Genomic DNA, 14,638 nt, shown 5'->3' on the forward strand with positions numbered 1-14,638 from the left:
ACAAAAAAACTGAAAGTGCAAATTTCAAAAGAATGGTTTCCAAATTTCGCAGTAAAGAAAATGTCCGAAAAAATTTTTTTCTCACTCGATTTGTGTCATCTAACACATCTGCAAGACTTGAAAAGCTTCGTTGGCCAGTAATGATCGTTAAACTCAGAAAAGGACAAAAAATTCATTAAATTTCAAAAACAATAGCAAATTCTAACAAAATCTTGCAAATATTCGTGATATAAAAATCTTCAGAGCATCATTCTATTAACTCCAGAAACTAAGCAGCAGCTTACTATCAAACCTTGAAAAGGGTTTCTTGGCTCTTGAGGCCGGCAAAACCTAAAAGAATGACAAACAATTTCAAAAAACGAGATTGCCAAAAATTTTTCCAAAAAGCCTAAAACTCGTTAAATAATTAAATCTTCAAAAACCCTCCATTGCATCTAGAAACTATACAATAAATTTTTATCAAAAACTAGAGGAGGTTCTTTGGCTCTTGAGGCTATCATAAAATGACAAAAATTGTCATAAACGTGAAAAAATTGCAAGTTTTAAAAAATCAATAAAACTTGTGAGATTAAAAGATGAAAACTATTCTATGGCCGATAAAAAAAATTTTGAGCAACCTATTGTCAAGTCCTAGAGGAGATTTCTGGGTTTCTAAGGTTAGAAAAACTTGAAAAAAAAAACTTTCAAATAATTGCTAAACTTCGTGATGCTAAAATGTTGAAAACCATTCCATTACCACTAGAAACTATGCAGCCACCTATTATCAAACAATAAGGAGGTTTCTGAACCTTGAGGCCGAAAAACCTTGAATAATGACAAGGGATGTTAAATTTCTTTGTCAAAATGCTATTTTTATTTAAAAAATGCTATTTTTGTCAAAAAATGCTATATTTCGTGATGTTTAAATCTTGAAAAACATTCCCTTACGTCTAGAAACTATACAGTAACCTATTATCAAACCCTATAGGAGGCTCCTTGGCTCTTGAGGCTGCATAAACCTAAAAAACGACAAATTTTCAAAAACCTTGAAAAAATTTGCAGTTTTTGGCAAAAGAAGGCCAAAATTCGCAATGTTGAAATGTTGAAACCATTCTGCTACACTATAAACTATGCAGTAACCTATTATCAAGCCATAGAGTGGGTTCCTGGACATCTAGGGCTGATAAAACTCAAAATTTGAGAAAAAAATTTCAAGAAGAATGAAAAAAATTGTAAAAATTAGTCTAAATTTGCGTGCTCTTAGCGAGCGGTTGTTCGTCAGTAGCTAGTCACGGGGGGTGGGTGGGGAGCGGGACAATTATATCGAGGTGCTAATGGGGGTGGCAACAGTCGGGTGGGTGGGAGGGCGGGGACAATTGTGGGGGGGGGGGGGTCAACAGTTGGGGGCGGGGGTCTTCAACCTCTAAGAACCGCTCTTCACACCATAAGTCTCCAAAACGATTTGAGCTGAAACAGAGCTGAAAAGCTCTAAGAGCACTTAAGGCCCGCCGGGCGCTAACTGCTTATCCCGTTTCTGGGGACGAAAAGTCAAAAGCGTCAGACAAAAAATCGGTCAAGCGAAAAATCGCAAAAAAAAGACCGACAGGACTAATATAATTGCTAAAAACGTCGGGCAAATTGCTCTCAATAGTGGGGGGTCAACAGTCGCGGGAGGGGGACTTCACATCATAAGTATAAGTCTCCAAAACGGTTTGAGCTGAAACAGAGCTGAAAGGCTCTAAGAGTACTTAATGCCCGCTGGGCGCTACCTGTTTATCCCTTTTTTGAGGACGAAAAGTCAAAAGCGTCAGACGAAAAATCGGTCAAGCGAAAAATCGCATAAAAAAGACTGACAGGACTAATATAATTGCTACAAACTTCGTTTGAGAGTAATTAAAAATGTCATTAAAATTGACATGTTTCTTTTTCACAATTGTATATTTAAATTGTATTGGATACACCCATATAGAATATTCGGAAGGTTAAAAAAGGAAACAGATAAAAAGACTTGAATTCAAATATTCCTAACAATTTCTATTCTCAATTTACCTGTGTTAGCAGAGGTATGAACTATTGCAGTGGCTGTGTTTGGTCCGCCTGAAGAGGAACTTTTCTCGTGAAACTCCTTCAATTTATCATCTCTCGATTTCAGCTCTTTCTCCAGCTGCTTTACCTGCATAACAAGACATTCAAGCGTACACATGAAATCCATACAAAAAAATTATGGATATCCCAAGGTGATCAAAACACCTCCTATTAAAGTAAGCAAAAGTTCGATAGCGAAGAAGCTTCGATTTGAGAGTTCGATAAGAGTGACAAGCGTGAGTAAAAAAATGTTCACGTACATAAACACAAAACATATGACGCAAGAATCCATTAATTGCCTCAAATTCTGTTCTAGAGCAGGTAATTCTCAATTTCCGTTGGCCAATATATTTCAAAAATCCAGCATTGAATAGAGCCAGACCTGATTTGTTGAACACATTATTTATGTAGAATTCCTTTGCGAATATGACTTAGTTAATTCTAGATTACTTTGCTGAGCAACTGCTGCTTAAAACCACTTTGAGCAGCATAAGAAAAGAGTGAACAAGAAAAATGACGAACGAACCCATTAATTGCCTCAAATTCCGCTCTAGAGCAATTCATTCTAGAGCAATTAATTCAATTTTTGTTGGCCAATATCTTTCAAAAAGCCGGTTTTGAATAGAACCAGACTTGAGTCGGTGAATTCACTACTATGAGAATGAGAATAAATGTGGAAAATATATGAAGTCATTTTCGTAAATTATTTTGCTGAGCAACCGCTGCTTAAAACAGAGCCGCCGAATAAGAAAAAAGTGGAAACTAGCCTAGCTTAAAGTTGTCCAAAAGATTTCGAGTCCTGAGTTACAATTCAAAGGGTTAAATTCTTATTATTACCTTTACAGCAACATAAAACTAAGGCAGTCAACAAAGCCCATGACCATATACGAGAAAAATGAAAACAATTGGAATTTTTCAAGGACCTATTGTTTTACGCATCCCTATTAATAAGGGCATTTTAAAAAAATGTCGACTCAGCGCATACTTAGAAACAGTACACACCAAAAACAACCTTGCGGAAATCAATGGCAGACAATGAATGGGAAAATAGAACTAGAAAATTAATGCTAGATTTATAAAATTATTTGATATTTCGAAAACGAACGGTATCCCAGCCAATGAAAACGTTATCAAAACGTTGGAGTCGATAAAGCGATCACAGTTACACCGCACAAGAAGACAGATGAGAACTTATTTTTGAGACAAAGCGAAAAGACCGCAACAAAACCGGCAAGACTAATAAATATTTTTTTTTGAAATTGTCACAAAAAAAGACTGCAATGAACTCAAGCGACTAATCAGATTATTTAGCCCCTCATAATCAATCGACGAAATGTGTTATTTATGAGACAAAATGAGAAGACAACAAAATACAAACAAGTTTCGCAAAAATTCTAAAAACTCGCTATTAACTTTTGAAAACAAATATCGTAGAAGTCACAGAACGCAATAGCTACGGACTAAAAAAATTATTTTGATTAACTAAATCCTCAATAGGAGAGGATGAGATAAAGTCAAAAGAAAGCAATAAGTACAACAAATACTAGCAAAATTCAAAAACTCATTATATCTTTTTGAAAAGGAACCGCGTTTAAATCATAGAAAGCAAAACTGAAACATATGAGACCTGTCACTAATGACTCAGACAATCATAGACTCACAATAATAAGAGCATTAAAAACTCGAAGGCAATAAAAACTCAAAAAGCACTATAGACTACATTAATTAGATACCTTTATAACTCATTAGCAATCAATGAGACCTATCATTAACGATACTAAGTGATAACACAAAAGAAACAACATGAAGGGGCAAAATCGAATAATCACTAAAAAATAGTGTCAAAGACATAAAAAGCATTAGCTGCCAGTCGGTGAACTCCAGCAAATGCAAATACGCGCAATCAGAACAATTATGTATCACATTAATAACATTCAAGAAAAAAAGCACTGAAAACAGAAGCCAAATTGATGCACCTTAAAAAACACCACTTTAATTTAACTTCTCGCTGACTTAAAAATTGCAAGTTTTAAAAAATCAATAAAACTTGTGAGATTAAAAGATGAAAACTATTCTATGGCCGATAAAAAAAATTTTGAGCAACCTATTGTCAAGTCCTAGAGGAGATTTCTGGGTTTCTAAGGTTAGAAAAACTTGAAAAAAAAAACTTTCAAATAATTGCTAAACTTCGTGATGCTAAAATGTTGAAAACCATTCCATTACCACTAGAAACTATGCAGCCACCTATTATCAAACAATAAGGAGGTTTCTGAACCTTGAGGCCGAAAAACCTTGAATAATGACAAGGGATGTTAAATTTCTTTGTCAAAATGCTATTTTTATTTAAAAAATGCTATTTTTGTCAAAAAATGCTATATTTCGTGATGTTTAAATCTTGAAAAACATTCCCTTACGTCTAGAAACTATACAGTAACCTATTATCAAACCCTAAAGGAGGCTCCTTGGCTCTTGAGGCTGCATAAACCTAAAAAACGACAAATTTTCAAAAACCTTGAAAAAATTTGCAGTTTTTGGCAAAAGAAGGCCAAAATTCGCAATGTTGAAATGTTGAAACCATTCTGCTACACTATAAACTATGCAGTAACCTATTATCAAGCCATAGAGTGGGTTCCTGGACATCTAGGGCTGATAAAACTCAAAATTTGAGAAAAAAATTTCAAGAAGAATGAAAAAAATTGTAAAAGTTAGTCTAAATTTGCGTGCTCTTAGCGAGCGGTTGTTCGTCAGTAGCTAGTCACGGGGGGTGGGTGGGGAGCGGGGCAATTATACCGAGGTGCTAATGGGGGTGGCAACAGTCGGGTGGGGGGGAGGGCGGGGACAATTGTGGGGGGGGGGGGGTCAACAGTTGGGGGCGGGGGTCTTCAACCTCTAAGAACCGCTCTTCACACCATAAGTCTCCAAAACGATTTGAGCTGAAACAGAGCTGAAAAGCTCTAAGAGCACTTAAGGCCCGCCGGGCGCTAACTGTTTATCCCGTTTCTGGGGACGAAAAGTCAAAAGCGTCAGACAAAAAATCGGTCAAGCAAAAAATCGCAAAAAAAGACCGACAGGACTAATATAATTGCTAAAAACGTCGGGCAAATTGCTCTCAATAGTGGGGGGGGGTCAACAGTCGCGGGAGGGGGACTTCACATCATAAGTATAAGTCTCCAAAACGGTTTGAGCTGAAACAGAGCTGAAAGGCTCTAAGAGTACTTAATGCCCGCTGGGCGCTACCTGTTTATCCCTTTTTTGAGGACGAAAAGTCAAAAGCGTCAGACGAAAAATCGGTCAAGCGAAAAATCGCATAAAAAAGACTGACAGGACTAATATAATTGCTACAAACTTCGTTTGAGAGTAATTAAAAATGTCATTAAAATTGACATGTTTCTTTTTCACAATTGTATATTTAAATTGTATTGGATACACCATATAGAATATTCGGAAGGTTAAAAAAGGAAACAGATAAAAAGACTTGAATTCAAATATTCCTAACAATTTCTATTCTCAATTTACCTGTGTTAGCAGAGGTATGAACTATTGCAGTGGCTGTGTTTGGTCCGCCTGAAGAGGAACTTTTCTCGTGAAACTCCTTCAATTTATCATCTCTCGATTTCAGCTCTTTCTCCAGCTGCTTTACCTGCATAACAAGACATTCAAGCGTACACGTGAAATCCATACAAAAAATTATGGATATCCCCAGGTAATCAAAACACCTCCTATTAAAGTAAGCAAAAGTTCGATAGCGAAGAAGCTTCGATTTGAGAGTTCGATAAGAGTGACAAGCGTGAGTAAAAAAATGTTCACGTACATAAACACAAAACATATGACGCAAGAATCCATTAATTGCCTCAAATTCTGTTCTAGAGCAGGTAATTCTCAATTTCCGTTGGCCAATATATTTCAAAAATCCAGCATTGAATAGAGCCAGACCTGATTTGTTGAACACATTATTTATGTAGAATTCCTTTGCGAATATGACTTAGTTAATTCTAGATTACTTTGCTCAGCAACTGCTGCTTAAAACCACTTTGAGCAGCATAAGAAAAGAGTGAACAAGAAAAATGACGAACGAACCCATTAATTGCCTCAAATTCCGCTCTAGAGCAATTCATTCTAGAGCAATTAATTCAATTTTTGTTGGCCAATATCTTTCAAAAAGCCGGTTTTGAATAGAACCAGACTTGAGTCGGTGAATTCACTACTATGAGAATAAATGTGGAAAATATATGAAGTCATTTTCGTAAATTATTTTGCTGAGCAACCGCTGCTTAAAACAGAGCCGCCGAATAAGAAAAAAGTGGAAACTAGCCTAGCTTAAAGTTGTCCAAAAGATTTCGAGTCCTGAGTTACAATTCAAAGGGTTAAATTCTTATTATTACCTTTACAGCAACATAAAACTAAGGCAGTCAACAAAGCCCATGACCATATACGAGAAAAATGAAAACAATTGGAATTTTTCAAGGACCTATTGTTTTACGCATCCCTATTAATAAGGGCATTTTAAAAAAATGTCGACTCAGCGCATACTTAGAAACAGTACACACCAAAAACAACCTTGCGGAAATCAATGGCAGACAATGAATGGGAAAATAGAACTAGAAAATTAATGCTAGATTTATAAAATTATTTAATATTTCGAAAACGAACGGTATCCCAGCCAATGAAAACGTTATCAAAACGTTGGAGTCGATAAAGCGATCACAGTTACACCGCACAAGAAGACAGATGAGAACTTATTTTTGAGACAAAGCGAAAAGACCGCAACAAAACCGGCAAGACTAATAAATATTTTTTTTGAAATTGTCACAAAAAAAGACTGCAATGAACTCAAGCGACTAATCAGATTATTTAGCCCCTCATAATCAATCGACGAAATGTGTTATTTATGAGATAAAATGAGAAGACAACAAAAAACAAACAAGTTTCGCAAAAATTCTAAAAACTCGTTATTAACTTTTGAAAACAAATATCGTAGAAGTCACAGAACGCAATAGCTACGGACTAAAAAAATTATTTTGATTAACTAAATCCTCAATAGGAGAGGATGAGATTGAGTCAAAAGAAAGCAATAAGTACAACAAATACTAGCAAAATTCAAAAACTCATTAAATCTTTTTGAAAAGGAACCGCGTTTAAATCATAGAAAGCAAAACTGAAACATATGAGACCTGTCACTAATGACTCAGACAATCATAGACTCACAATAATAAGAGCATTAAAAACTCGAAGGCATTAAAAACTCAAAAAAGCACTATAGACTACATTAATTAGATACCTTTATAACTCATTAGCAATCAATGAGACCTATCATTAACGATACTAAGTGATAACACAAAAGAAACAACATGAAGGGGCAAAATTGAATATTCACTAAAAAAATAGTGTCAAAGACATAAAAAGCATTAGCTGCCAGTCGGTGAACTCCAGCAAATGCAAATACGCGCAATCAGAACAATTATGTATCACATTAATAGCATTCGAGAAAAAAAGCACTGAAAACAGAAGCCAAATTGATGCACCTTAAAAAACACCACTTTAATTTAACTTCTCGCTGACGTGGGAAGGCCGAAACAAGTGTGAACAGATCTAATAAAAAGACAGCGCACCAATTTAATACAAATACTTTGGATTGAATATAAAATAGGGCCGCAATAATAGCCGGCTGAGAGAATGAGGGCGACTATAAATTATCACGCTAGGCATAAGATTCGCATATTGCACGCATACTTTGCCGACATTAGAAAATCAAAACTTATCCATGTATTGGGGTTAATTCCCAAATAGTCATTTGAACATTATCATCGAGATTGCTCGTTCATGTCTATATTACCAAAATAGTTACTGAAATTGATACCTTGGCTTCCGAAAAAAACTAAAATTCAAACTCTTAAATTGACCAAAAACGTTCAATTTTTAAACAAACCTTTGCAAGATACTGGCTGTTTAAGAATTTGATGTCAGCATTCTCGTGTTCCAGTTTCCTCAGCTGAAAAAAACGGATTAATTATCATCTGACATAACTAATTTCTGGTGAATACAATGGTAGAAATGATCACATTTTAGATCTATAACCTCAGTAATTACTTATGTTTTTTTTTTCTGCGTCGTCCATGACTTAATGCCTGAAGATTAATGCATATATTTAAAAAACATCTATTGACCCTGCATTGCTTCTGAGAAATCAAAGAGATCAATCACGTATTGACTAGCATGAACACTCCAACTCAACATGATCATGATGGGCACATAGATGGGAGGGAGCAAACAAATGGAAACCAATATGCTACAAATTTCGGGTCTTTCCTGTCGCATCGGCCGCCTTAGGACTATTCAGGAAATCATTTTTGCTTATTTGAATTAATAAAGGATACAACCGTTTAAGATAAATAAATCAGTTGTCCGTGTCATATAGTTTTTGTAATCAATTTCGATTGCTTTTCTTTGATACTTTTTCATTTGTCACTTCCTTCTCTTAACCATTGAAGGTCAGTTTCGGGCGAAGATCCATAATAGTGCATATATGATCTCTAATGAATCGGACATCAATCATGTATTGCTAACATTTCCCCATTATAGCCCACGCCGCTCCCCGCGAAACTATATATTTTGGTACAGATACAGTAATTGTGAGAGTTTTTTTCCAAAACCACCATCATTTGTAGTGACACCAGGAACTAAATGCCCAATAGCATGATTTCAAAGTTTACTTACTGATTTGTAAATCCAGCAGCTTGAAATTCAAGAATTTGCATTACTACGAATTAAAAGAAAAACAATAACCAAACATTTGCAAAGACAATGGAAGACGACGAAAGAAAGCTTTATTGTCAGACTATAACGCAGACAAGCAAAATGTTCATCACATACGCACACACGAACGCAAAACTAAAAGGCTGCACCTTAAGAAACATTTTTAATAATTAAATTATAAATTGTATGAATTGCATCTATATATACTTGGTTACTAAAATCGTCCCAGAATTAAAATGATATCAGCTTATTTAATTTTCCGGGAAAAGATTAGCCCAAGTTCTTTTGCCTACTTATTTGAACATAGAGACAATTAAAACAACCAGCCATTTTACCCAATGTCAACTGTTTCACCCTATTCCTATAATTACCAGAAGGACTATTTAGCAAAAAATGGACGTGTGGCTTGATATGAAACTATCTCAACAGAACATGGGATTATTAGTCCGCTTAATTACGTTAAAATATCCTTGTAAAGCAACTGCTTATTTGTAATTGGATTATGGAACCAATACATGAAAGCGCATTCGGCACAATGGCATTGAGTAAAATGGCATTCGGGAAAATAGTTATGTGCCCGTTTGTCGGAAAAACTTGTTATGAAAAACCGCTGCTTCGATTTAAATATTTTGCTCTAGTATCTTGGATAGCCTAGTATAGCCTTTTTATTCAAAATACTTATTTTAAATCTTCGCAACCATTTTAATGAGGCACACGGAAAAGATCCATTATTGAACAATTCCCATAATTGAACATATTCAGAAACCGATATGTTGAACTAAATTTGCCCGAACCTGATCTTTGCTGTCTCGCATCGTAGTTTCCAATTCATCGTTTTTGATGATCAGTTTTCTGTGCAACTCGTTCTGCTCTTTGAGGAGTCTCGCATTCTCCAGAGCGTAGGGCTCAATTGCAGCAGCGACGTCACCCGACTCATGCAACACCTGTTAAAGACTAATCAAATATAGAACAGCTAAGGTGAATAGCGCTGATTACAGATCAAAAACAAATTCTGAAAACATAGCTGGCAGATTGCCAGAAAATAGCCGCAATAGCTTCGTAGATCTACAGTCTCAAAATAACGGTAAAAAGGACAGACCAAAAAATTCAGTCTTTTCATTGAAGGCTGATATGTTATATTCTGATTAAAAATCTGTATAAGTTATTGCTGCCTCTATAAGCTGCTCTCAAATAACCTTCATTTAGAGCGACACACAACCATTTGAACTTATCTCTTTCAAATAAAGTAAATGAAAGTCAATTTCAGAGTGAGGAAGTCATTTTTCAGAGTGAGGTAAGTCAAGTGCGACCAAAATTTAATCACGCGAATGAAAAAACATAGCAGGACAAGTCCTGACGTACAATTCAAAGAATTTTCATTGACTAAACAGGAAACTAGACTTAGAACGGACTGTGAATGGCGTGGGAAAACCATTTTGAAAAAAAATCCTATCCAAAAAATTGAAAAAAAAACAGTAAAAATCAAAGTGAAATTGCCGCATGTGAGAAAACCACTAGCGAGAAAGCGAATTTTTGTTCAAACACCGTTTTCTCACTCCACTTTAAATTTAGAGCAAAATTTCACGCCACAAAACCACTCGCTTTTTCGCTCCACTTCCTGTTTCGGCGTGACCAAAATCACTACTCCAATTTGACTTCAAAAATCATGAAAATGTGTGAACAGATCTTAAAAAAAAAGACAGCGCCCCAATACAATTCAAATTCTTTGAATTGTAAAAAACTCGCTCCACTAAAAGCTAAAAATGACGTCACTCAAGCACTTCAGTTGAAATTGCATGAACGAAAGAGCAAAAAGCAGATTTGAAGTGCTTGTGACGTCATATGGTTGTAACAAAAATCGTGACGACGAAATAAAAAACATAGCAGGACAAGTCCTGACGTACAATCCAAAGAATTTTCATTGACTAAACAGAAAACTAGACTTAGAACGGACTATGAATGGCGTGGGAAAACCATTTTGAAAAAAATCCTATCCAAAAAAATTGAAAAAAAAAAAACAGTAAAAATCAAAGTGAAATTGCCGCATTGAGAAAACCACTAGCGAGAAAGCGAATTTTTGTTCAAACACCGTTTTCTCACTCCATTTTAAATTTAGAGCAAAATTTCACGCCACAAAACCACTCGCTTTTTCGCTCCACTTCCTGTTTCGGGTGACCCAAAATCACTACTCCAATTTGACTTCAGAAATCATGAAACTGTGTGAACAGATCTTAAAAAAAACATAGCCGGAAGAACTCCGGAAACGACTCGAAGGAAAAAATTAACCACACTTATTAATAAAGAACTAGAACCACTATTGTGAACCCTGAACCTCCACAAATGCCATAAGAAATTAAGGAAGAACAGAAACGACATTCATTCAAAAACCAAAAACAAAAATTGAACAAAAAAACTAGAAAAACTTAATGACTTTTTATAACAGTACCAGGAAACATAAAGCCGAAAAAAGTCCCTTTGCAATTAGAGCAATGAAAAACTCACAAAACAATGGGCAAGTCATAATAGGCTAAGAAACTTGTCTAAGATTAAAAAAAAGGAAAACGGTTTTAAAATTTCTCAATTTTTCTGTAAATTTTCCTAAGAAAAAAATGAGTTATACCAAGAAAACTTTAGTCAATTGGTATCTTAAAATTTCTTAAGTAACAAGCTTCTATCCAAATCCCACTTAAAGCATTAAAACAAAAAAAAACAGAAAAAATAATTAAATTTCGTCTAAAAATTAGCAAAACTGATCAAAAATCTCCAAATTAGCATTAAACACAAATTAACTACTTGAAACCTTCAACTCCTATCAAAACAAGCCTAAAACTAATACAATATCATAACCAAACCTCATAACCATCAAAAGTTGCAAAAAACTGCTCTTAAAAGCCGCACGTGAACAAAAAAAAATTCGCTCGCTGAGAAAATTTTTATCACACATCAATTTTTCGCTCTCTCAAAAACAGCGGTATGAACAAAAATCACTCTCTTTTCGCTCCGCTCTTCACTTTTGTTCACCTCCAAAATCACTCCAAATTTTTTCAAGCGTTTCATTTCCCGCTTCAAAAATCACTCCAATAAAATTGATTAAAAAAAAGGACCGAGAGAAGGCCACTAATAGCCCCAGCTATCGCTGTGCGGCTATTAATCACAAATTCTTAATTTGAAAAAATTCAATCGTGCGAGAAGTGGAACTGCGGATCAACGTTTGTTGTTCGAATGCAACCAACAAAAATATTTTCTAAACAAAACATAGCCGGCAGATTGCCGGAATAGCTGCGAAATGGACTTGCGTGCCGTAAAATACAGATGGAAAAAGATACAGAAGTGAGTTGATAATAGTTATCGCCGCCGCCTATAAAACTTACAAGTTTATTTCAAAGAAGGTTGTTTTTGGGTGCAAAAAAATTTTCCCTGTCGCGTCTCGAACCGGCGATCTCCGGAGTAACAGCCAGTCGCCTTAACCACTCGGCTGTCGGACCATACAATCTGTTTTCTTACAATCAACTTTGTTTTAGGAACAGATTCTGTTTCTGAATAACCGCAATTTAGGTCACGCAGAAAGCGTGAAATCAAGCGCGAAAAAGCCATTTAAGCAGTGACGAGACAGAATGTTCTAGAACAAATGTAAAACGAAAATGAAGCGTCAGACGACGAAACAAAAAAAAACCAAGAGCACCGCAATATAGCTACGCTCAGCTTACAGCTTCGCAGCTATAAAAAGCACATTTACGTTTTATCCATTTTAGGCGAATGCAGTTTACGAATAACGCATTTTAAGAGCACGTCCAAATATTGAAACCAAAGCAAATATTTCAAAACTACACGACAAAGTTCAGAGCTGGCAAAGAAAATAAAGTTTCGAATATACTACGGAAAGAAACGATGCAAAAACACCAACATGCTTATGTGCATACTGATGATCTCTTTTATGACGACTGTTTTACTCTTCTACTAACGTTCAGTTGGGTTTCAACTTTAAGCTATGGTTTATAAAAATATGCTTGCAAACGATACTATTAATTTTACTTGGTCATCATCAAGCCAGATACTCTCGATTATGAAACTCTTAAAAAGAGACTAAATTTTGTGACTCTTTTAATATTTGACAGACATAAAGCAGTTGTTTCTTGGCGTGATGTGCGTTTTCTTTGATCCTTCTCTAGTGCATTACAAGATTAATTAATACTTTCTGTTGTTGACCCACCTGTATTTTCTATCTATAAAGCTATTATTATATTACCTTACACTACCATTGATAATGTTACCTCTTGACATTGTTTTTTGGATAAATAAAGTGTTACTTTTTTTAAAGGTTAAAACATACTGTACTAAGGTCAGACCTATTGATCTCAAACGACAGTCGACGAGCTGTCTCTGGTGGTAGTAAGATTAAGCTAAAAAGAAGATAGCGGTACTGGTTGGATGAGGAGATAATAACATTGGGGGGATATTCTGGCTAAAAATTGTCAAAATTTACATTCAAATCACAAAAATATATCTCAGGAGTTTTGGTAAAACGCAACGTATACTTAGAGACTAGTAAAGCTTTAAGACCACTTAACATACACATAATGGCCTCCAGTTCTTTACCAGCTTTTACCGGCTTTGAGGACAAAGTCGAAAGCGTCATACAAAGATTTAACAAGCAAAAAAATGGCATAAGACGCAAAGAAAACAAATAATAAAAGCAAACTTCGTTTCAAAGCAATTAAAAAAACAAATTTTATAACTAACATGGGTTGACTGTTGTTTCGCCTTCTTCAAACTCTCAGTAGTCTGCACCAAATCATTGAAGAGTTTCTCGACCAAAGGAAGCGAGTCGACTCCTAGCGACTGTTTGTATCCCAGCTGGTCCAGTCTTTTCCTCAGAGTGACATACTTGTGGCCATCCGGACCACCTAGAGATGAGGTCACTGCAACAGCGTTCATATTGGCCGATGGAGCCATCATCTGTTGGCGTTTTACGACTTTTCAGAAGAAGTAGTAGTCGCTTTTGATATTTGACATATAATTATTAAGGAATATTGAATCTCTTCTCTCAATAGTGTGCTGAGAAATTCAAGGACGAATTGAAGTCTACTCAATTCATCTCGAAAAATGAAATCTGAAAAAGACAACAATTTTTTTCATAAAAATTGCTTTCAACGGAAACCAGAATATACATGTCAGCGGTGCTAAAACATCGTCTTTAAAACATTGCAATCTCAAAACAGCAATCAAACTAAAATAAAACTAGCGAGGAGGTCTTTCATGCAATTTAACTTAGCTAATGAAGATTAAATTGTTGATAACGTGCTACTTAGTGCTTCACCTGTGAAATGACAACAGATGTCGCATGTGAAGATTAGCAATGTTTTAGGTTCAAATGAGAAAACAACTCTGAAAATCATCATTGAAAAAAAGTTGCCTTATATATGTATAAAAATGTATAATAATACTATGCTTGATTGTGAAATTCATTTATGAAAACTGGGGTAGAAACAATTTACAATTTTGATTAAAAAAATTCGCGCCGACTTTCTTTTATTGCATCCAACACATTTACAGAAGACAAGAAATCAAAACATAACCAACTAACGTCAGGCGCATTGCTCTCAAACAACCAGCGAACCGTTGGCTTCGGTAGTAGCCAACTGGGGCTTATGTATGGTAGCAGTAAGGGGGGTGCGTGTGGGGGGATGCGTGTGTGTGTGTATGTGTGTGTGTGTGTGTGGGGGGGGGGTTCAAAAGATGAGGGGCAGGGCCGCGAAGGCTAGATGAGAAGGGGTTCAAATCGACAGTTCGATGAGGGTGCACAATGAGAGTGTTGGGGGGG

At 35.7% G+C, this 14,638-nt stretch overlaps 1 protein-coding gene across 2 annotated transcripts in view; it reads right to left on the minus strand.

Annotated features, from left to right (window-relative positions):
- Positions 1-13,923, minus strand: part of LOC142354010 (centrosomal protein of 135 kDa-like) — a 103,182-nt gene extending 89,259 nt beyond the window's left edge. Inside the window, exons 1-4 of one of the 2 annotated variants that reach the window (XM_075406262.1) lie at positions 13,558-13,923; positions 9,612-9,761; positions 7,991-8,053; positions 5,581-5,704 (exon numbers count right to left, since the gene is read on the minus strand). In XM_075406262.1, coding sequence (XP_075262377.1) covers positions 5,581-5,704; positions 7,991-8,053; positions 9,612-9,761; positions 13,558-13,773 — 553 coding nt within the window. In that variant the 5' untranslated portion in view covers positions 13,774-13,923. Of the gene's footprint in view, positions 1-2,028; positions 2,161-5,580; positions 5,705-7,990; positions 8,054-9,611; positions 9,762-13,557 lie in introns of those variants that run through there. The other variant, XM_075406261.1, reaches the window with a different exon arrangement.
- Between the last annotated feature and the right edge of the window lie 715 nt (positions 13,924-14,638).

This window comes from Convolutriloba macropyga, chromosome 15, assembly GCF_964194025.1.
Source record: "Convolutriloba macropyga chromosome 15, txConMacr16.3, whole genome shotgun sequence".
NCBI lineage: Eukaryota > Metazoa > Xenacoelomorpha > Acoela > Convolutidae > Convolutriloba > Convolutriloba macropyga.